Source organism: Pituophis catenifer, unplaced genomic scaffold, assembly GCF_029215685.1.
Source record: "Pituophis catenifer annectens isolate HBS135680 unplaced genomic scaffold, rPitCat1.0.hap2 SCAF_2, whole genome shotgun sequence".
Taxonomy (NCBI): domain Eukaryota; kingdom Metazoa; phylum Chordata; class Lepidosauria; order Squamata; family Colubridae; genus Pituophis; species Pituophis catenifer.
In genome coordinates, this window is record NW_027256882.1 from 4093897 (window position 1) to 4117833 (window position 23937).

General features: G+C 47.2%; 2 protein-coding genes across 3 annotated transcripts in view; both read right to left on the bottom strand.

Annotated features, from left to right (window-relative positions):
- LOC139311666 (zinc finger protein 721-like) overlaps window positions 1–13968 on the bottom strand; it is a 40330-nt gene extending 26362 nt beyond the window's left edge. Inside the window, exons 1-4 of the mRNA XM_070936144.1 lie at window positions 13930–13968; window positions 13110–13711; window positions 12740–12854; window positions 11236–11303 (exon numbers count right to left, since the gene is read on the bottom strand). Coding sequence (XP_070792245.1) covers window positions 11236–11303; window positions 12740–12854; window positions 13110–13523 — 597 coding nt within the window. The 5' untranslated portion in view covers window positions 13524–13711; window positions 13930–13968. The remainder of the gene's footprint in view (window positions 1–11235; window positions 11304–12739; window positions 12855–13109; window positions 13712–13929) is intronic.
- Window positions 13969–16365: 2397 nt separating this feature from the next.
- Window positions 16366–23937, bottom strand: part of LOC139311591 (zinc finger protein 721-like) — a 131818-nt gene continuing 124246 nt past the window's right edge. The window contains exons 4-5 of one of the 2 annotated variants that reach the window (XM_070936055.1): window positions 20875–21004; window positions 16366–19256 (exon numbers count right to left, since the gene is read on the bottom strand). In XM_070936055.1, the coding sequence (XP_070792156.1) occupies window positions 17881–19256; window positions 20875–21004 (1506 nt within the window). In that variant the 3' untranslated portion in view covers window positions 16366–17880. The remainder of the gene's footprint in view (window positions 19257–20874; window positions 21005–23937) is intronic. The other variant, XM_070936053.1, reaches the window with a different exon arrangement.

The window sequence follows — 23937 nt, forward strand, 5'->3', positions numbered from 1 at the left end:
TTCTTTTTTCTTTTTTTCCATTTTTTGGGGGGGCATCGGTTGTTTTTGGGTTTTTTTGACACAGCCTTTCTACCTTTTTCTTCTTTTTTTTTGGATTTGGATTTGGATTAAACCTATGTGGATTAGGGTATCAAGAACCTGAAGAGTCTGATTGGGAAATTTGAATTCCAAAATATTCCAAAATATTGAAGAAGAAAAGGGAGGAAATTTAGCAGAGAAAATTGCAGAGATGTTAGCAGAAGCAATGGAAGAAAGCAAGGAAATGAGATCGACGAGTGCACACAAGATACGCGATGAGAAATAATCTGCCTAGAGAAATTCACGTCAGATTTACCAGGAAAAGACTGAGAACAGAAATATTGCAATTGATGAGAAACACGACGATAAAGCACAAAGGGAGAGAAGTAGTGGCACTGAAACAAATTCCAAGAAGAGTGACAGACCTGAGAAAAGAATATCAATTTCTCATGAAATGTTTGATAAAGAGAGGAATAAATTATAGATGGTTGATTCCAGGAGGAATATTGGTGAATTGGCAAGAGCAAAGATTAGACTCAACAGAGAAAGCAGAGTTATTTTATAAACAGTACATAGATTTTCAACAGGAAGAAAGATTGAGAGATGAAAAAGGGGATGGATGACAGGAGAAGAAAGAACAGCCAAGAGAGATAACGAGAGAACAAGAAGAGAGAATGATAAGAGAAGGAGCAAGAGCGAAAGAAGTTAAAGAACAAAGGGAGATAAGAATGACTAGATCGACAAAACAAGTAAATAAATAAGAAATGGAAGAAGAAATTGGGAGAAGACTGCCCATGCTTGAAGATGGCCACGAATTGCCACTGAGCTTACCTCATGGGGAGAGTTTTGGCTTCCTTGGAGGGTTCAGGGCCCCGCAGCCTGTCTCTGGGCTCTGATATGGCCGTTGACGCTACTGAGGGCTCGACGGGGCTGCCCAGGAGTGCTCAAAGTTGCCGGTGAGAGATGCAGTGAGCGCCGGAGGGAGACACGGGGGCCAGCTGATCGGCGGCAAACGAATGGAGGGAAGGGCGCGGCCGGCGCAGTCGGGCTGCTGGGAAGACGCCGGTGGGAAAGACCAGGCTGCGCCGAGGGAGCTGTGACTGAGGAAACTCTGGAGGGTAGCCAAGGTAGATATGGGCTGCCTCAGGATTCCGTGGTGCTAGTGGGATGCCTCTACTGTACTGGTGGGGTGTCTCTGAGGCTGCTGTTGAAGCTGCTGTAGCCGTCGCCACGGATGCCACTGGACTCCTGCTGGGCCACACGAGGAAGACCTTGCGACTTCCTTTCATTCCTAGACCACCATTGACCACCATTGACTCTATATGTGATGTTCTGGCAGCTGGACAAGTGGAGGCTGCTGGATAATAGGGTCCCCCCCTCCCCTTAAAAGAGGCGGTGGTGAGGCCTCTCCTCAAGAAGCCTTCCCTGGACCCGGCAGTGTTGTCGAATTATCGTCCGGTCTCCAACCTTCGCTTTGTGGCGAAGGTTATTGAGAGTGTGGTTGCGCGACAGCTCCCCCAGCACCTGGATGAAACAGCGTATCTGGATCCGTTCCAGTTGGGCTTCAAGCCTGGGTACAGCACGGAAACGGCATTGGTCGCGTTGGTGGATGATCTCTGGAGGGCTCGGGACCGGGGTTGCTCCTCTGTCCTGGTCCTATTAGATCTCTCAGCGGCTTTTGATACCATCGACCATGGTATCATGCTGCACTGGTTGGAAGAGTTGGCGGTGGGAGGCACCGTGATGCGGTGGTTCTCCTCCTTTCTCTCCGACCGGTCATAGTCTCTGTTGGCAGGGGGGCAGAGGTCGACCCCGAGGCGCCTCATATGTGGGGTGCCACAAGGGTCGGTTCTCTCGCCCCTTCTGTTCAACATTTATGTAAAGCCGCTGAGTGAGATCATCCGTGGTTTCGGGGTGAAGTACCACCAGTACGCTGACGATACTCAGCTGTACATCTCCACCCCGGACCACCTCAACAATGCCCTTGAAGTGATGTCCCGGTGCCTGGAGGCCGTGCGGATCTGGATGGGAAGGAACAGGCTCAGGCTCAACCCGTCCAAGACTGAATGGCTGTGGTTTCCGACGTCCCGATATAGTCAGTTGACGCCATCGCTGACTATCGGGGGCGAATCACTGGCCAGCACGGAGAGGGCTCGCAACTTGGGCGTCCTCCTGGATTCCCAGCTGTCTTTAGAAGAGCACCTGACGGCCATGACCGGGAGGATTTTCCATCAGGTTCACCTGATTCGCCAGTTGCATCCCTTTCTGGATCAGGACTCCTTAAAACAGTCACTCATGCCCTCGTCACTTCCCGCCTGGACTACTGTAACACTCTCTACATTGGGCTCCCCTTGAGGAGCACCCGGAGGCTCAAACTGGCGCAGAGTGCGGCCGCGCAGGTGGTTATGGAAGCGACGTGGCGCTCCCATGTAAAACGTCTCCTGTGCGAACTGCACTGGATCCCGGTGGTCTTCCGGGTGCGCTTCAAGGTTTTGGTTACCACCTTTAGAGCACTCCATGGCTTAGGGCCTGGTTATTTATGGGACCGCCTGCTGCCGCAAACGGCCTCCCACCGGCCGGTACGCTCTCACAGAGAGGGACTCCTCTGGGTGCCGTCGGCCAAACAATGTCGGCTGGCAGCCCCCAGGGGGAGAGCCTTCTCTGTGGGGGCACCTACTATCTGGAACAAGCTCCCCCCGGAGATATGGAGGATCCCGGATCTACGCACCTTCCGCCGCGCTCTCAAGACCTTTTTATTTCACCAGGCTGGTCTGGCCTAACCTTTCCCATTCTCTCTTTAATGTAAATTTTAATGTAAATTTTAATTTGTTCTTAACCTGGGGTTTTAAATTTGTCTTGGGCTAAATTGATTTAATTCGATTTTACTTCTGCTCTTAAATTTTTGTATTCTATGTGTTTTATCCTGTGCCTGTGCCTTCGGGAGTAGAGTGGTATACAAATTAAATAAAATAAATAAATAAAATAAATAAATGTGGAGATGGGGAAGGAGTTGGCTGGGGTTGGAGAGGTTGGCTCCTTACTTTGTCTATCTGGGCGCATTTTCTGATCCAGGATTGCCGTTTATTGCCCTTGGGCGCACCACTTTGCCTCCTCTAGGCAGCTACCAGGGATGGTGTTGCCGGACTGATGGAACCTTCCTGTCCTGGCGGAAGGACTGGGACATTAGAACACCCAACATGGCTGGTGTGAGAGAGCGGCCCATGCGGACCTCGACCTATGGATTCCCCCGATTGCAGTGAGAGGGCAATGGGGGAGGGCTATGGCTTCATCATCCAGTACCGTCTCCCTGGATTTTGTCATCAATTGTGTAACCTCCCCCCACCTTGTCGGTTCTCTCGGACTATGCGAACTTATACCGCGGTTGAACTATATGCCCTGAGGGGGTCCCCCCTCTCTCAGGGCTGGCCATCTGGACTACCAACAAACTTCTTTGATGACGGATTTTGGACTCCAGAGAGGTGGCATCGAAGGCAGCAGAAAATCAGGGGTTTTTTAGAGGGTCTTCTTATTCGTTGTTTTAAGGGGAGGGTTAGGGGTAGGGGGGGAGGAGGTATTTGTATGACCAGGGTGGGTTTGGGAGACAACCCATCAGGGTCAGGGCCGGCCCAGACGGAGGGCTGCGGCATCAGGGGTGCGGGGTTGGATATCAGGGAGGGGGCTAGATTCCTTTCTATCGAGGGCTATTCAATTAGTACAGTGGGTGGGAGGAGCAGATATGGTGGTAGCAGGGGGCCATATCGTGTTATGGGAGTGCGCACTCGCTGTTTGCGAGCGATTGAGCACTCCGGCCCCCAATGTGGTTCTCGTTCCCCGAGTTGTACAGATCCTCAGGGCCTGGGCCTTCGGCTGATGTTGTGCAATGCCAGGTCTGTGATAACTAAAGCCCCTCTCATTTGTGATCTTATTCAAGAGGGGAGAGTTGACCTGGCGGGTATTACGGACACGTGGCTGGGCTGTGAGGGGGGGTGCCCCTAATTGAAATGAGCCCACGAGGCTACCGTGCATTCCATCATCTGAGGGCCCAGGGTAGGGGCGGGGGGGTGGCTATTGTAAAGGAAGATCTTTGTCCGAGGAAGGCCACTGTACCTCAGATAGCAGGATGTGAGTCCCTCCTTGTGAAATGGGATCAGGGGGTTCAGATGGGCTTGCTGGTTGCGTACCTGGCTCCCTGCCACGTAGTGGTGGCCTTGCCCGAGCTGCTCAATGTAATAGCCAGGGTGGCGGTGGAGACCCCTAGACTTATGGTCATGGGGGATTTCAACCTGCCATTTGTCGGCAAAACATCAGAGGCAGCTCGGGAGTTCATGGCTTCCATGACGGCCATGGACCTGACCCAGTTAGTTCAAGGCCCTACTCACACGGGGGGACATACTCTGGACTTGATTTTTGTCTCTGGTCAGTGGCTGAATGATCTACAAACAGGGGATATAGTTATCAAGCCCTTGTCATGGTCAGATCATTCACTCCTTTGACTAGACTTTCGAGCCATTACCCTCCACCGCAGGGAGACGGAACCGACCAGGTTGTTCCGTCCCAGGCACCTGATGGATCCTGATAGGTTCCTGATGGAGCTTGGTCCATTCCCTGAGGCTCTGGCTCACGACTCGACTGAAGAACTAGTGGCCACCTGGGATATGGTGGCCGCTGGGGCTTTAGATCGCGTCATGCCTTTGCGGCCTCTGACCTGGTGCCGAACTCAATTGGCTCCTTGGTTCTCCGAGGAGCTGAGGGAGATGAAGTGCCAGAAAAGACGCCTGGAGAGCGATTGGAGGGCAAGCCATTCTGAATCTGACCAGACACTGGTGAGGTCTCATACCTACCTAGTGGCAATAAGAGCGGCAAAATCTAACTATTTTTCCGCTCTACCTTTGCAGGGTAGAGCTGAGGATTTTGTGCAATATCTGCATGACAAAATTGCTCAGATTAGGGAAGGCCTGGACTCCGACTGGGTAGTTTGAGATGGGGTGACGGGGGTGGGTCTTGAGAGTGTTATCTGGGAGGAGTTTGACCCTGTGGCTCCTGAGGACGTGGACAGGATTCTGGTTAGAATTAGCGCTGCCACATGTTTATTGGACCCGTATCCCTCCTGGTTGGTACTGGCCTCCCGGGCGGTCACACGAGGCTGGCTCCAGGGGATTATTAACGCTTCTTTGAGTGAGGGCTTCTTCCCCTCCACCTTGAAAAAGGCGGTGGTAAGGCCCTCCTCAAGAAGCCTTCCTTGGACCCAGCTGTATTAGCGAATTATCGTCCAGTCTCCAATCTTCGCTTTGTGGGGAAGGTTGTTGAGAGTGTGGTGGCGCGACTTCTCCACTACCTGGATGAAGCTGTCTATCTGGATCCGTTCCAGTCGGGCTTCAGACCGGGGTACAGCACAGAAACGGCATTGGTCGCATTGGTGGATGATCTTTGGAGGGCCCGGGGCAGGGGTTGTTCCTCTGTCCTGGTCCTATTGGATCTCTCAGCGGCTTTTGATACCATCGACCATGGTATCATGCTGCGTTGGTTGGAGGGTTTTGGTTTTTTTAAAAATTTGATTTATATGCCGCCCATCTCCGGAGACTCAGGGCGGCTTACAATGCGTTAAGCAATAGCCTTCATACTTTTGTATATTTATACAAAGTCAGCTTATTGCCCCCACAAACTGGGTCCTCACTGGGGTTAGGTGTGGGGGGCACCACAGTGGTTCTCCTCCTTCCTCTCTGACCGTATGCAGTCTGTGTTGGCAGGTGGTCAGAGGTCGACCTCGTGGTGCCTTGTTTGTGGGGTGCTGCAAGGGTCGGTCCTCTCACCACTTTTGTCCAACATTTATGTGAAGCCGCTGGGTGAGATCATCCATGGTTTCGGGGTGCAGTTACATCAGTACTCTGATGATACTCAACTGCAGTGTCTCAGACATCCCGGTGTCTGGAGGCTGTGCTGATCTGGATGGGGAGAAATAGGCTCAGACTCAACCCCTCCAAGACTGAGTGGCTGTGGTTCTCGGCGTCCCGGTATAGCCAGCTGGTTCCAACGCTGACTATTGGGGGTGAGACCCTGGCCCCCAAAGAGGGCCCGCAACTTGGGTATCCTCCTGGATACGCGGCTGTCGCTAGAAGAGCATGTGATGGCTGTGGCCAGGGGGACTTTTTATCAGGTTCACCTGATTCACCAGTTGCGCCCCTTTCTGAACCGGGACTCCTTGCGCACGGTCACTCATGCCCTCGTCACTTCCCATCTGGACTACTGTAATACTCTCTACATGGGGCTCCCCTTGAAGAGCACTCGGAGGCTCCAACTGGTCCAGAATGCGGCCGCGCGGGCGATTATGGGAGTGACTCGGCGCACCCATGTAACACCCTTCCTGCGCGAGCTGCACTGGCTCCCGGTGGTCTTCCAGGTGCGATTCAAGCGCTCCATGGCTTTGGACCCAGGTACTTACGAGACTGCCTTCTGTTACCGATAGACTCTCACCGGCCAATATGCTCCCACAGAGAGGGACTCCTCAGGATGCCGTCGGTCAAACAGTGTGGACTGGCGGCCCCCAGGGGGAGAACCTTCTCTGTGGGGGCACCTGCCCTCTGAAACGAACTGCCCCCAGAGATACGGAGAATCCCTGACCTATGCACCTTTCCCTGACCTATGCACCCTCAAGACGGAACTGGCCTAGACATGATTTTTAATTGGGGTTTATTTTTAATGATTAGGCCAATGGCTTAATATGTTTTTTAAAATGTTTTTTAAATTTTGTATTTGGACTTGTTTTATTGTTGGCTGTGCACCACCCTGAGTCCTTCGGGAGAAGGGCGGTATAGAAATTAAATAAAATCTAAATCTAAAATTAAAATTAAAATAATATCTTTGAATATAAATGGGTACTTACATGGATACTTCCAGAGACATTGTGTAAGGAATGGCTTGTTAGCAGTATGGGAGAGAGCAAAAGAAAAACATTATATGGAAATACGAATGCGGCTTTCAACAATAGAAGCATTAATACATCCAAATTTGTTTAATATGAACAATATTGTAAGATACAAGGATATTTTAACAGAGAAGGGAGAACTAAAACAGAAACAAGATTTAGAAAAACAAGGGTTTGAAACTGATAGGGTTTTAATTTGGGGGAATCAGAGTTGGATCAGATAATTATTATTATTAGTTCAATTTATATGCCACCTTTCTCCGGAGACTCAGGCGGCATATAAAAAAAACATTATAAAAACTTTAAAAACATTTAAAAATTAAAACATTAAAACATTAAAACCCATTCACACCATTCATGGCCGGATCTCACAAGATCGCAACAGCGAGATCAACGGCCCCAGGCCTGCCGGAAAAGCCAGGTCTTCACCGATTTTCGGAAGGCCAATAGGGTGGGGATGGTCTGGACCTCAGGAGGTAACTGGTTCCAGAGAGCTGGGGCAGCCACAGAGAAGGCGCTTCCCCGCGGGCCATCGATAATGATTGGAAAGGATGTCAGTCTTATCTGGAGGCGATGGCAGCGGCGAAGCATACATACTTCTCCGCCCTCAACGTGTCCGCAGATAATCGCCTGGCTGCCCTGTTCAGGGTGTCCCGCTCCCTCCTGTATCAGAGGGTGGGGGAGGACCCTTTGCGGGGGCGAGCCGAGGAGTTTAGCAAACATCTGCGGGACAAGATCACTCAGATTCGGAATGGCTTGGACTCTGACTGGGCAGGGTCGGATGGTGGGGAGGCGGCGGGTCTTGTTGTCTGGGAAGAGTTCGATCCTGTTACCCCGGAGGAAGTGGACAAGATCATGAGGAAGCTGAGTGCGACCACTTGCATACTGGACCCGTGTCCCTCCTGGCTGATTTATGCAGCTCGGGAGGTGACATGCAGTTGGATGCAGGCAGTGATAATGGCATCTATGGATGGACGGAGTTTTCCTGCCGCCTTGAAGGAGGCGGTGATTAGGCCCCTCCTTAAGAAACCTGCCTTGGATCCAACCATTTTGGGCAACTTTCGTCTGGTCTCCAACCTTCGCTTTTTGGCGAAGGTTGTTGAGAGCATGGTGGCATGTCAGTTTCTGATGGCCCTGGATGAAGCAGATTACCTCGATCCATGCCAATCGGGTTACAGGTACAGCACAGAGATGGCATTGGTCGCGCTGGTGGATGCTCTCTGGAGGGCTCGGAACAGGGGTCATTCCTCAGTCCTGGTCCTATTAGATCTTTCGACGGCTTTTCATACCATCGACCAGGGTATCATGCTGCAACGCCTCGAGAGGTTGGGAGTGGGCGGCACCGTTTTACGGTGGTTCACCTCTTACCTCTTGGGTTGTACGCAAGCGGTGTTGGCAGGGGGGCAGAGGTCGGCCATGAGGCCCCTCACTTGTGGAGTGCCCCAGGGGTCAGTCCTCTCGCTCCTTCTGTTCAACATTTACATGAAATCGCTGGGAGACATCATCCGTGGTTTTGGGGTGGGGTATCATCAGCATACTGATGATACCTTTTAGATACCAGCTTTTTATATCCACCCCGAACCAGCCCAGTGATGCCCTCGACGTGATGTCCCGGTGCCCAGAAGCGGTACGGATCTGGATGGGAAGTAACAGGCTTCAACTTAACCCGGCCAAGACCAAGTGGCTGCGGATACCGGCATCTCGGGCCAAGCAAGAGGTTCCAACGCTGTCTATTGGGGGCGAGGTGTTGCCCCCTGTAGACAGGGTGCGCAATTTGGGCGTCCTCTTGGACTCACGGCTGAGTTTGGAGGATCATATCACGGCTGTGATCAGGGAGCGTTTGCCCAGGTTCGCCTGGTGCACCAGTTGCGCCCATACTTGGACTGAGATGCCCTACGCACAGTCACTTATGTGCTAGTCACCTCCCGGATCGACTACTGCAATGCTCTCTACCTGGGGCTGCCCTTGAGGACCACCCGGAGGCTTCAGCTGGTGCAGATTGCGGCCGCACGGGTTGTTGCACGAGGGACCCGATACTCCCATGTTACAGCACTCCTGCGCGGCTTGCATTGGTTGCCGGTTGCCCTCCGGGTGAGATTCAAGGTGCTGGTGCTAACCTAAAAAGCCCTTCATGGCTTAGGTCCAGGCTATTTATCGGACCACCTGCAACCAGCGTCAACTTCCCATCACCCGGTACGCTCTCACAGAGAGGGCCTACTTAGGGTGCCGTTGGCTAGACAATGTCGGCTGGCGACCCCCAGGGGTAGAGCCTTCTCTGTGGGTGCCCCCACCCTTTGGAATCAACTTCCCTTGGAGCTCCAGCTAGCCCCTGACCTTCGTACCTTCCGCCGTGAATTGAAAACCTGGCTATTAATGTCCCCCGGCCTGGACTGACGGGGTAGTATATTTTAACTTTTTTAAAAAAAATATTTTTTGATATTTTTTATGTGTATTTGTTGTTTTTACAGTCGCTTGGTCGCTTGTCGTTGTGAGCCGCCCTGAGTCCTTGGAGATAGGGCAGCATACAAATTTTATAAAATAAATAAATAAATAAATAAATAAATGAATGAATGAATGAATGAATGAATGAATGAATGAATGAATGAATGAATGAATAAATAAATAAATAAATATAAAGAACATTTATATAAAATGTTTAATAAATGGCATATGCCACCAGAAAGATTGGCAAAAATGTTTAACGATAAATCAGTCAAGTGTTGGAAATGTTGGCATTTGCCGGGATCATATTATCATATGTGGTGGTCATGTACGGAAGCAAAACATTATTGGTCCAGAGGGTTGGAGGAAATGTTACATAAATCTATAGAATTAAAACCAGAGGTTTATTTTTAATTGGGTATTCTGCCAGAGAGATACAGCAAAGAAGAAGTGTATTTAATTATACATATAATAACAGTAGCAAGAATTGTATTTGTGCAGAATTGGAAAACAGAAAAAATCCCGTCAGAAGATGAAGTAATAAAAAAGATTTTAGACTGTGTGGAAATGAATAGATTAATTCTAAGAATAAAAGATAAAGAGGAATCGGTGTATTTAAAGACATGGGGAGGGTTTTATGTATGGTTAGAAAAGAAATATGAATGAAAGATGATAGATAAATGATTTAGATAATAGAAAGTTAAATGAGGGAGAGGACAAAAAGAAATAGAAACCCAGATGACACCAGAGTAAATGGAAAAGGGGGATGGGAGGGGGGAAAAGAAAGAAGATTATAAGTATAAATGTACACTTATGAGGATAAAAGCGACAGATTGGACCGGGGACAGGAGTAGGAGAGAAGGTGAGAAAGGGGGAAAAGAGGGGAGGAATGGGGGAAAAGAAGGGAAAAGAGGAAAGAGGAAGAAGAGGAGGAGGGAGAAAGTAGAAGAGGAAAGGAGGGAGGGAAGGGAAAGAAAGGAGGAGAAGGTATGTTGTGAAATGAGGGAAAACAAAGAGTAGAAGAGCAACTCCAAATTATTATTATTATTATTACTTATTTATTTAATTTATATACCGCCCTCCTCAGGGCGGTGCACAGCCAAGAATAAAAAACATACCAATACAAAAATTAAAATCAATTAAAAGAATTATACAGCTTTGGCCCACAATTTAAAACAATCCAGTTAAGACCCAATTTACACTTAAAAAGCTAAAAAGAAGCTAAAAAAGGAGCTAAAAAAAGGAGCTAAAAATGTAATTAAAATGCCTTATTTTTATGCTTTCTTTATGAAAAATATGGATATGTGTGACCAATTATGTATAAGAGAATGTACATTTACATTATGTGTGTAAGAAATAAAAATAAAAAACTTTTTTTAAAAAAAGCAATCAACCAATGGAACAGAAGTTACATGGGAGCTTCATCACTGGGAGCTTTCAAGAACAGACTAAACTGCCACTTCTCAGAAATGGTGTAGTGAGGTTGGACTAGATGACCTACAAGGTCCTTTCCAACTCTGTTAATCTGTACCTTAGGAGGTTGATAAATTAAAAAAAGAAAGGTGGTCTAGCAATTCCTGCCACCGTGATACGTTTATTCCTAATTCTTGAAGGACTTTAAAAGAAGTGCTTCTTGTAAAGGCAAATTTGGAGGAGCACCTAGCCGAACAAGACAACCAGAGGAAGCTATGCTGGCTGACAGCAACTTCAACCTATTCTGCTGTCCATGTTGTGGAAGGACACAAAAATAATCCAGTCCAAACAAGGGGAGGAATAGCAGCAGAGAGCATTCTGCACACCCACTTCACTTCCTGAAAGGAGAATACAGATCTAATAACGCTTCCTTTTCTTACCTGATTTAGAGGTTCAGCCGCTGATTGATTGCCGTCATGAAAACCAGAAAAATTCTTTCTTTCTTTCTCTGTAAGGAATAAATAATTTCAAAATAAATATTTATTTATTTTAGACATTTAGAAAATATTTAATTTATTTATTTTAGACATTTTTTTAAAGTATACTTTATTATACTCAAGCACTCGTCACCTCTCGTCTGGACTATTGTAACGCTCTCTACATGGGGCTCCCCTTGGGGTACACCCGGAGGCTCCAACTGGTGCAGTATGCGGCCGCGCGGGGGATTATGGGAGCGACTGGGCGCTCCCATGTGACTCCTCTCCTGCGCGAGCTGCATTGGCTTCCGGTGGACTTCCGGGTGTGCTTCAAGGTGTTGGTGATCACCTTTAAAGCGCTCCATGGCTTAGGGCCAGGGTACTTACGGGACCGCCTTCTGCCACCAATAGCCTCCCACCGGCCAGTTCGCTCCCACAGAGAGGGCCTCCTCAGGGTGCCGTCGGCTAGACAATGCCGGCTGGCGACCCCCAGGAGGAGAGCCTTCTCTGTGGTGGCACCTACCCTTTGGAACAATCTACCCCCCGAGATACGAGTGATAGATAGGCTTCCCACCGACCAGATAGATAGCCTCCCACCGGCCAGTTCGCTCACACAGAGAGGGCCTCCTCAGGGTGCTGTCGGCCAGACAATGCCGGCTGGCGACCCCCAGGGGGAGAACCTTCTCTGTGGCGGCACCTGCCCTCTGGAACAACCTACCCCCCGAGATACGGAGAATCCCTGACCTATGCACCTTTCCCTGACCTATGCACCCTCAAGACGGGACTGGCCTAGTACCAGACCTCCGGACTTTTCGTCGGGCCCTGAAAACACATCTATTCCATCTAGCCGGGCTGGCTTGATCGCATCCTTACGGTTTTAAATTTATAATTGGTTTTAATTGGGTTATTTTAAATTGATGGCCAAAATTATTTAATGTTTTTTAAATTGTTTTTAAATTTTATATGTTGTGTTTTTACCGCGGCTGTTCACCGCCCTGAGTCCTGTTGGAGAAGGGCGGTATACAAATTAAATAAATAATAATAATAATAATAATCTCCCCGGAAGCTTTCTCAAGCCAGTCGGGGCATGGGACACAGGTGCTTGCACTCACCCATACTCCCTAGGATCCTGTCCACTTCCTCAGGAGCAACAGGGTCAAACCGTTCCCAGATATCAGAGCAAGAACCTGCCTCAAAGGCTTCCATTGGGCCAGCAATCACGCCGGCATCCAACTGGGAACCAAGTTGAGCGATTTTGTCTTCCAGAAAAACCACCAATTCCCCAGCAGTCCCCTTCAGGTGGACCTCAATCTCCCCCTTACCCAAGAGGAGGAGGCTCACCTAAAGAGGGTCGCTGGGAAATTATCTGCAGATGCAATTAATGTGGAGAAGTATGAATAGGAGGAGGAATCGTATAGAAGAAAGAGCGAAGATAAGACAGATGGGTAATCAGGGGATCTTCAATTACCTCCTGAGGTGTCCTGACTTTGATCCTCCCAAGGGATCCTCCTGGAAAATAGATCCTGGGGGGGATTTGATGGGTTCTTCCTTCCTTCAGGATCTCTGATCTCCACAGTGCAGCACTTCCAATAGGAAGAAGGAAAAAAGAAGCAGAATTAATGTACATCACATGAAATAAAGTGAAATCTTATATTTGGAACACAATCTCAAAGCACCCGACATCCATCAGTGAACCTGCATGAGAAAAAAATGGAACAATGTCCCATAAGAATTGTGGGACATCTCCACATATTATGAATGTCAGACAAGCTTGGGAAGTAGGGGTGAAACATTCAAACAATTCTTTATTCCCTTTTGAGCTCCCTAAATTGTCTCACCTGCAACTCCACCTGCTCCTTCTGCTCCTCCACCTGGCTCAGGAGGAAGCCTTCCGCCAGGGCCACCGCCTGGGAGCTGGTCTCTGCTCCACACTCCCGCACCCAGCTCTCCATCTGGGGGGGGAGAAGAGCCAGGAACTGCTCCAGAACCACCAGGTCCAGCATCTGGGCCTTGGTGTGCTTTTCTGGCCTCAGCCATCGCCTGGAAAAGCCATGGAGGTGGCTGCAAAGTCCTCGGGGACCCTCAGCCTCCCGGTATTGGATGAACTTCCAGGGCTGAACTTCTGAAGGGAGGATGGTTTCCTCTTCCAGGATCTTCTGCCCAGTCCTTGTCCAGAGCTTCCCCCCCTTCCCAGGCTGAGCAGCTGAAGGGCCTTTTCCGCTTCCCTCCTTTGCAAAAGGTTGTGTCTCCATCCTTTCTCTGTCCTGCAGAGCAACTGCAAATGGCTCCAAGGACTCTGGTGGGTCTCCAGATGCCTTTTCCTTCACGGGACCATTTCTGGGGCTGCAGGACTGATCCCTCCAAGGGATTCCGCTCTTTTTCTTTTCCCAAAAAATAAGTTTGCCTTGCAAATTTGTCAAATGGTTTCGACTTTGTGTATCTGAGATGGGAAGAAAAATTAGAATTAGAAAGTGGAATTGAGCCACTGAGCGACCTTCTGAGCCTCCGCAAGGCTGACCCTCCCCTCCCCCCACTCGGGCTCTTCGCATGGAGAGGGCAGCTGGGGAGCATGGGATCTGGGGTTGAAGCTGTAGGAGGGCCGGGCGGGGGTCTCTCCCTCCTCGGCCTCCCTTTGCCCGGGAAGAGCCCCCAACTCACCCGGGGAACGTCTGGATCTCCCCCCCGCCAGCCTCTCCCGCAGCCTCTCCGCCTCCTGTGGAGCCCCAGAGGTTAAGGAGAACGAGTGAGGAGTCCTAGAGCGGCAAGCTTTCATGATGCCACTTCCTTCCCGGCCATCTCTCTACAACGCCGGCCATGACGTCCGCTCGTCCGGCGGACCAATGGGAAAGCGCCGGGAGTTCCCTTCTCTTGGCTAAGGGCGCCCCCTGGTGGATTTGGCGCAAAGTGCCAGGATTGTAGAAAGGGCGGGAAATAGGAGCGCGTCTGAGGGGAAGGGAGCGGGCAGGGATGATGGGCTTGGGAGTAGGAGGAAAGGCCCCTCTCAATGCCTGCCAGCCCAAGAAAAACTTTGTGGTTATCAGAGGCAGCACTTTCTCCATCTTCCTCTCTTTCCTGTCCAGGAACCCTCTGTGGAGATGAAGAAAAATCTCTATGGAGCATTTGAACTCGCTTCCCTCAAGAACAGCCGCCCTGAACGCTCCGCAGAGATTGTGGGAGGCCTCCAAAGGGTCCAAATCCTGTCAGAAACAGCCGGGCGGTCAGAAGAGGAGGACCAGGAGGCTCTGTGGGAAAGACAGCTTGTGTCTTGCAGTTGTTGGGAACTCCCGCCTGAAGGGAGGCAGATGGGACACAGGCAGGAAGGCCACAATCAGGAAAATGATTTTATTTCTTTCTTATTTCTCTAATTCAATACATGCAGCTGCCCTTCTCAAACTATTCGCTCAGCCTCTCCGCAAAGCGGGGAGGGGAAAGGGCAGGGACCCCTCCGGTCTCTTCTGATGAAAGAAATGGAAGATCCTGAAAAAGGAATAGAAAGCTAAACTATGAGGAGGAAAAACCATTTTTACATAGGGATTGATTAGGAAATTCACCTCAAGAAATATGACTAGGAAACTTAAGGCCCTTGGAGAATTGAAGGCAGGGATATCTCATTAGACCATAAATGAAAAGAGAAAAAGAAAAGCAAAAGCAAAACAAGAAAATCTGAAGGCCCCATTGAGAATTTTATGCATCTTTAGCAAGTAACTACATGACTGATAGTTAATTTTAAATTAATGTTATGATACATCATAAAAAGAGAAGAACTCCCTAATGCTTGAAAAATGTATTTTCCCCATGCATTTGTTTCCTTGTGTTCATTCCGGCCTCTTGCTTGAAAGGCAAATTGTTCACCCTGAAGCTTTCTGCATGCAGTCTACATTGACATCTCTCATTATTCCATCACATCCTAAGAGGTCTTTGACCTAAAACGGTTCCTTGATTCTGCATTCATCCTGGTTGACACAGTGATTAATTTGACACAGTGGACGCTAGTTGGATTGAGGGGTCCTTGGTGCCCTCTGAGGTTGGTTGGTGCAGTGATGATCGTCCCTCGTTTGGCTAATGAAAGGTCTGCAACAACACAATCAAGCTCAGAGGCCACCAAGGACCCCTCATTTCAACCGTGACCTACATATTTTCTCCTTTGTTGGCAGGCTGGATTATTTTTGGTATCTGGACATCCCAGAGAAAGTTCCCATTCGCATTTCTGCGTGTTTCATCAGGAAGGACTGAAGTAGTTTTTTGAAGTAATTCTTAATTTCATCTTATTTTGGTCCCCACTGATTTCCAAAGATCTTCCTTCTTGATTGATCCTTTGCAATGTTAGCACACCAGAGTGGTTTTAATTGGGTATTTTAATTTTGGTGTTTTTTACAAAATTAGGGCCAAACTATTTAATTCATTTTAATCTTTTTTAAATTTATGGTATATGGTGTTTTTATTCTGGCTGTACACCGCCCTGAGTCCTGCCGGAGAAGGGCGGTATAAAAATTTAATAAATAAATAAAATTTTGATATCCTGAAGTATGCCTAATTTGGGAGGGAGGGAGGGAGGGGAGGAGGAGGTCAGAGCCATCATTTATTGCCATTGGAACTTCAAATGGTTACTTAATAAATTATTGTAAATCAGGGACTGCCTGGGTGGGCCAGCAGGCTGCCTACCTATGGGAACTTAATATGCATCCACATATCCCTACCACTGCTTTCTCTTCCCTTCTTTTACACAACTCTGTGAAAGTAGTTGCCATGGCACTGAAACAAGGATAACTGCAACATAAGTGTCAGTGTTCCAAATTATGATCTCTTTCAGCGCTGACATGAAATCACAGAAAGACTTGCTTTAATGCTGTGATGAACTTTCACCTAGTTCCTGGCTCTTCAGCAGATACCATTACTTGGGCAACAGAGGGAGCGGGGAAATTCCTGTGAAAAGAAAGTGCATGGGATGAAGAGATGGATCTGGATGGTGGCCAATGAGACATTGGGGTTGAAGAACGGAAAGGGAGGGGTTGGAAGGAGGTGCCAATCTTGGCTGCAACAGAGTTCAGGCATGTCGTTTTTTCTATTCTTAAATAAAAGAGATTCATTAGAGACTTTGCGTTTGAGAATGAAGTTTATTTAAGATAGCAACGAAACCTGACAATAAGTAAGTGTGACCAGGTACATGTGAAGGCAAACAAAATTCTGAGATGCATCACCAGATGTACCACCATCAGTAAAAAGGAGCTCCTATCCCTCTACATAAGGCTTTAGTGAGACTCCATTTGGAATACTAAGTCCAGTTCTGGAGACTTCACTTAAAAGAAGATATTGGTAAGATTGTTTGAGCCCAGAGATGGGCAACACGAGGGAAGGCAAGGAAAGATCACCACAAAATTAGTACAAAGAGCCTAGGAGTTGCATTTTCTAATTCAGCATCACTATAACCCCCTTTTCCTTATGGTTTTCTTTCTCAGTTATTACTTGCATAAAGTGAAACGGTGGAAAGGCAGACTGTGATAATAGTAAGCAAAGGAAGAAAAGCTGAAACAATAGTAAGGGATTCAGGACTAATTGCATTTCTGCCTGCAACTCTGCTCTAGTGGATATACTCATCAGAGGGAGTTACTTGAAATGTACCACTTAAATATTGGCATCCACACATCACTTTCAGGGCAAACAATAACCTTAATCTCCATTGATACTCATCTTTATTTTAAAACCTTCTACTTAGCAAAAAAGCACCAGGATGGATTGAGGATTCAAAATCAAAATCAGAATTTTGTTGTTCTCCTAGTCCAACTCCCCGCCCAAGCAGGAGACCCTACACCATTTCTGACAAATGGCAGTCCAATCTCTTCTTCAAAGCCACCAGCGATGAAACGCCCACAACTTCCGAAGTCAAGCTCTTCCATTGGTTGATTGTTCTGTCAGAAAATTTGGTATCCTGTCTCCCCCGGTCCTTCTCTTCACTAAACTAGCCATGCCCTATAACTGTTCTTCTTTTAGTCTTCCGGCCTTTATTCAGCTTAGCTGCTCTTCTTTGCAAATTTTTCCAAAGTTTCAACATCTTTTTTGTAATGCGATGACCCAAACAGGATGCGGTATTCCAGGTGTGATCTTACTAAGACATCATGGAACGGTACTAATACTTCATGTGATTTTGATTCTATGCCTCTGTTTATAAAACCAAGGATTGTATTCGCTTTTTTGGCTGCTGCCGCACTCAGATGATTCATGCTTCATTGATCATCCATTCCGACTCCAAGGACCCTTCACAGTTACTATTTTCCAGCCAGGTTTCAGGTAATCTGTTTTTCCTGCCCAGGTGTAAAAACTTACTTTTCTCCACATTAAATTTCATTTTGTTGGATTCTACCTTGTCTCGTTTGGATCCGAAAGGCATAATATGCATACAGATCAAAATCTATGGTGGTGGATCAGCGGTTAGAATGCAATACTATAGGCTAATTGCACACAGCGAGAAGTTTGATTCTGACAGGGTCATGGTTGATTCAGCTTTCATCCTTCTGAGGTGGGTAAAATGAGGACCCAGATTGCTGGAGACCATATGCTGACTTTGTAAACTGCTTAAAAGTGCTATAAAGCATTGTGGACTGGTATATAAGTCTAAGTGGAATTACTATTGCTATGCAGTTTCTCATGAACGTGGATCCTTTTATGAGAAGTAAGACTAACTTTTTGAACAAAGGCCTTTCCACACTCCATGCATTTATACGGCTTCTCCCCTGTGTGGATCCTCTTATGGCGAATAAGACTACCACTTTCAGGAAAGGTTTTTCCACACTCCATGCATTTATATGGCTTCTCCCCTGTGTGAATCCTCTTATGGCGAATAAGATTACCTCTTTCAGCAAAGGTCTTTCCACATTCCATGCATTTATACGGCTTCTCCCCTGTGTGGATCCTCTTATGGGAAATAAGACTACCACTTTCAGGAAAGGTTTTTCCACACTCCATGCATTTATACGGCTTCTCCCCTGTGTGGATCCTCTTATGGGAAATAAGACTACCACTTTCAGCAAAGCTCTTTCCACACTCCATGCATTTATACGGCTTCTCCCCTGTGTGGATCCTCTTATGGCGAATAAGACTACCACTTTCAGGAAAGGTTTTTCCACACTCCATGCATTTATATGGCTTCTCCCCTGTGTGAATCCTCTTATGGCGAATAAGATTACCTCTTTCAGCAAAGGTCTTTCCACATTCCATGCATTTATACGGCTTCTCCCCTGTGTGGATCCTCTTATGGGAAATAAGACTACCACTTTCAGGAAAGGTTTTTCCACACTCCATGCATTTATACGGCTTCTCCCCTGTGTGGATCCTCTTATGGGAAATAAGACTACCACTTTCAGCAAAGCTCTTTCCACACTCCATGCATTTATACGGCTTCTCCCCTGTGTGGATCCTCTTATGGGAAATAACATGACCTCTTTGAGCAAAGGTCTTTCCACACTCCATACATTTAAATGGCTTCTCCCCTGTGTGGATCCTCTTATGGCGAATAAGATTACCTCTTCGAGCAAAGGTCTTTCCACACTCCATACATTCAAATGGCTTCTCCCCTGTGTGGATCCTCTTATGGGAAATAAGATTACCTCTTTGAGCAAAGGGCTTTCCACATTCCATGCATTTATACGGCTTCTCCCCTGTGTGGATCCTCTTATGGGAAATAAGATTACCTCTTTCACCAAAGGTCCTTCCACACTCCATGCATTTATACGGCTTCTCCCCTGTGTGCAGCCTTTCATGTGATCTTAGGACAAATCTGTGAGCAAAGGTTTTCCCACACTGCATGCATTTAAATGGCTTTTCCCCTGCGTGGATCCTTTGAGGGGAAATAAGATTAATATGTTTTCTGAACCTGTTACCAGACTCTCTGCATTTGTATAGCTTCTCCTCAGTGTGAATCCCTGTAAGTAATTTAGCATTGATCACTTGGAACAGTTCACAGGAATCCTGATTCTCCTGCCGATTATTACCTTCAAAGCAAAAGAGAAATGAAAATAATAACAAGGTTAGAGAAAAAGATCAAACCGTACAAGTGAATTTCCTTCTGAAATTTTCCAGAATTCCTTTACGTTTTATGTTTGCATGCTTACAGTGGTGTGCTATAGACAGGATGATTTCTATATTCATGAGTCCTGAAAGCTTTGAAAATATCTAGAAAACATCTCTTTCTTTACAATTATCTATATATGAGCAAATCTCAATCAAAGTCTGTTTTGAATCCTAGAATAATCAGGGGAAACACCCAAGGAGGAACAAGGAGAAAACTTAAGATTTATTGGGCTGGGTTAATTTCAGCAGAGACCTGTGAGAACTGAAACCATTTTGAAAAAAGCTCCTTCTTTCCCCGTGTACCTTGGAGCAGCTACTGCACGGCATCTGTCTGGTAGGCAGGACTCCCGCTCGGCCCGTTCCTTGATCCCAGCGATGAGACTTTGGAGCTAAGTCTCTTCCCTGAAGCCTCCTGTTGGCTCATCGCAGTGAGACGGGAAAGGTTGGGAGGATTCAAGAATGGCTATTTTGCTGCCCCAAAGTCTCATCAGCTTCCAAGGGTTTTTTGGCCGGATCTGGTACAGTCTTCCGATTGCAGAGAACAGAGGCCTAAACTACTTTACTGCGAGATCACAAAAAAACGGAAGTGCAAGATCTCACACTAATGATCTTGCAGGATCTCACACTGCAGTACTTTAGGCCTGTGTTCTCTACAAACTGAGGACTGCACGAGATCCAGAGCAAAAGTCTTTGAAAACAAAGAGGCCCCCCTTTGTTTCCAAAGCATTTTGCCCTGGATCTCCTGCAGTCCTTGGTTAGCAGAGAATAGAGGCCGAAAGTACTGTAGTGTGAGATCATGTGAGATCAGTACTGCCAGATTTCCCACTATTGATCTTGTGTATCTCTCACTACTCTAGGCCTTTTTTTTCTGCAAATGCACCCAAGCAGGCAAAGGAACCGATAGCTCACTACGTCCTCCTAACGTAAGTCTGAGCAGGGTGGGGTGGGGGTACAGGTAGGATGATTGTTGTTGCAACGCCTCTGCTGTCATTTGTAAGTGTGAATGAGGGCTGTGGTGCTGTAACATTTGTAATTTCAGGACTGAGTCTTAAGTACTTGGGAGACAGCTAGGTCGTAACTTGAAACAGTCGCTTAGTAAACTGTCGTAACTCGGGGATCATCTGTATCCTAGGATGCACTGAGTCACACTGCATGAGGTCTTTGTTCTTGAATTGAATTGGGAGAATGCTCTTCCATGGCCTGAGTGTGAAAGTTCTGTTCCCACACAATTTGGAGAGGTTTCAGAGGACAAATGACAACATAATCTTATCACATGATCTCCAGAGGACACATAAAAGCACACACCATTCTTCTCAGCCTCCACGGATAAGTTCCAATAGAAATGGAAAAATACAGATAAGGAATGCCCCAAAAGCATCTCAGCAAAGACACTGACTCTTTCCTTCCTTGGAGTATGAGAAGGCCAGATACTTTCCTTCTCCCTCCCAGGAGACAATATCTGATTAGTGATTTTTTAATAAAAAACTAACTATAATCTGTTGTCTTGATCTCTCTGATTTGGGACAAGAAAACTCTTACCGAGAGAGACCACGTCCCTATAGTTTTCAAGCATGACTTCCGAATGCAGCGCTTTCTGGTCAGGATCCAGCTGAGACCATTCCTCCTCAGAGAAAGACACAGCCACCTCCTCGAAGGACACAAGACTCTCCTGAACACGGAAAAAAGAACAGAACAGGAGGATTCGCAAAATCTGTTCATCATCATCAATGATTTAGACAAGGCGGTTGAAGGGGAACTCATCAAATTTGCAGAAAATATCAAATTGGCAGGAATACCAACACTGCACAAAATAGGCTCGAGATATAGAGGGATTGACAGATTGGCACCTTCTAACAAGATGAACTTCAATGGTGAGAAATGTAATGTGCTACATTTAGCGGAAAAAAAGCAAATGCACTGCCATAGGATAGGTGGTGCTTGGCTCAAAAGTAGTAAGTAATAAGGAGTCCTAGTGGACAATCGCTTAACGTGAGCCAGCAGCTGTGCTACAGTTGCCAAAAAACTATCAACAGAATCATAGGCTGTATTAAGAGAGGGATAGAATCAAGATCATATGAAGTTGCCATGATGTAAAAAAATCTTGAGACTCTAGAACGAGTGCAAAGAAGAGCAACCAAGATGATTATGGGATTGAACAGTTGCAGGAACTGGGCATGGCTAGTCTAGTGAAGAGATGGACTAGGGGAGACAATAGCAGTGTCCCAATATTTGAGAGGCTGCCACAGAGAGGAGGGGGCCAAGCTATTTTCCAAATCACCTGAAGGCCAGACATAGAATAATAGATGGAAAGTGAACAAGGAGATATTCAACCTGGAAATAAGGAGACATTTTCTGACAGCGAAAGCAATCAACCAGGGGGCGTGGCCAGCATCGCAGCAGTACAGTATGTATTCCGGGGCTCCGGGAAATCGCTGATATCCCAGCCACTTTTGAAGATCCCCAGGGATCATACCTGTCCTGTAGAGAAAGCGAAGAACGGAGACACAGGCTGTCTTGGACAGGGAAATCGCAAGTTCCCTGAAGTGCCGGCGATCAGCCTCCGACTCAGCGGTGAGGAAAGGCAGCCATAGGAGCTGTCAAAAGCTGGGGCGGCTACAAGCAAGAAAAGGAAGAAGAACGAGGTGATCATCTGGGTGAGAGAGTGAGGTCTTGGAAACAAGATTCCTATTTACATATTTTTCTCCTGAACTTTTAAAATCCATCTATCTTAAGAAAACTGGCAAAGAGGAGAGGGGAGTGAGCGGAATAAGGCTACCTTCCCAGTGCCGGAATAGTGGCAAAGAAGCGGAAGCCATGAATAAAGACTAATTAATGAAACTGAAAAGTAACTAAATGAATTGAAAGTAGATTGGGAAAAGAGGCTTCTCTGGTTAATGAATCGTATTTTGAAAATTTGAGTTTTGTAGCTGGGAGCTCAAAGCTAAAAGAAGAAAAGTATATTGATATTTTTAAAGACTATTTTGAGTGAATTGCAGTGCCATCTAGTGGTGACAGAGAAAATTAAAGAGATATGTTTTATAAAGGAGAAGATGAGAGTGGAATGACCTTGGACAATGTTTTGGAAACTGCAAGAAGATTCCCATAAGAAGCAGTCTTGTGATTTTGTAACAGAATGGGAAAGATATAGAGGAAAAGAAAAAAAAAGAATGAAAACTGTCTGTTTTTTCCTTTCCCTTGATGGATCTATAAATTTTGGAAGATTTTGGAATAGTGGTATTTTGGAATATTATTTTTTATTTTCTGTGTTTTCTTTTTGTTCTTTTTTTGTCCTTTTTTTGTAGAAGTTTCTTCTTCCTGGATTTAAAATTTTTAGGATTGGCATGCTTTTTTCTATTGTTTAATTCTTTCTGGGAGATTATAATATATACTTTTTAAAATATTTTTATTGCTTGGTTGGATATTTTGAGTAAACACTTTGGCTTTAAATTTTTTATCAGTGAACTTTTATTTTTGTTCTGATCTTGTTTGTTCTTTTTTTCCATTTTTTGGGGGGGCATCGGTTGTTTTTGGGTTGTTTTTTGGGTTTTTTTGACACAGCCTTTCTACCTTTTTTTTTTTTTTTGGATTTGGATTTGGATTAAACCTATGTGGATTAGGGTATAAAGAACCTGAAGAGTCTGATTGGGAAATTTGAAATCCAAAATATTCCAAAATATTGAAGAAGAAAAGGGAGGAAATTTAGCAGAGAAAATTGCAGAGATGTTAGCAGAAGCAATGGAAGAAAGCAAGGAAATGAGATCGACGAGTGCACACAAGATACGCGATGAGAAATAATCTGCCTAGAGAAATTCACGTCAGATTTACCAGGAAAAGACTGAGAACAGAATATCTTTCCTTTGCGCATGCTCAAGATGGCGGCTCCCTGCTGAGTCCGCTACCACCGAGGGGGTGTTATTTGGACTACAGGGGGTCTTTGGGGGCCAGACGAAACAACTATGGCCCCTACCAGGCTAGCGGAGGCTATTGCCAACCTTTTGGGAGCTTTTTAGCTCTCCGGAGTGCTTCCTGGCCAGAGGGAGTCGGGTGTTGCAGAGGAGGCGTTTGGGGGCGTTGTCGGCCCGGATGGCTGTGGCGGCGGCCTTTGCGATCAGCTGGCGGTCGCCTGAGCAGCGGTGGAGACGGCGGCAGCGCAGCGCTCCCGGCGGACCCCTCGTCGGAGCCTCGTCGGAGTCCTGGGTGCCCAGGAGGTGTTGGCGGGGCTTGGGGAAGACGAGGAGGATGGCAGAGAGGCTGGCAGCTGTTGTGGCGTCAGCCAGGGAGGAGGCTGTGATGGCGGCTGCTGGCTGGCGGTGGAGGCGGCGGCGGCAGCCTGAAGGCTGCGAGGGAGATGGCAGGAACTAATTCCGGCGTGACCATCTTGGACTGACCTGGGCGGCTGTGAGGTGTGTGGCCGTTTGTGACCAGCTCACTGACGCCCAGAGGCCCCACAGTGAACTGATGGAGGCTGAACTGGGTGAGCGTTGTGACCGGGAAAGACCTAGGGGGCGATGTGGAGGACCGGAAGAGGACTATGGGGGTGTTCCCCCCCCTAAACGCTTTGTATTGCTCCCCCCCCCTTTTCTGCCGGGTTTAGCCCGTATG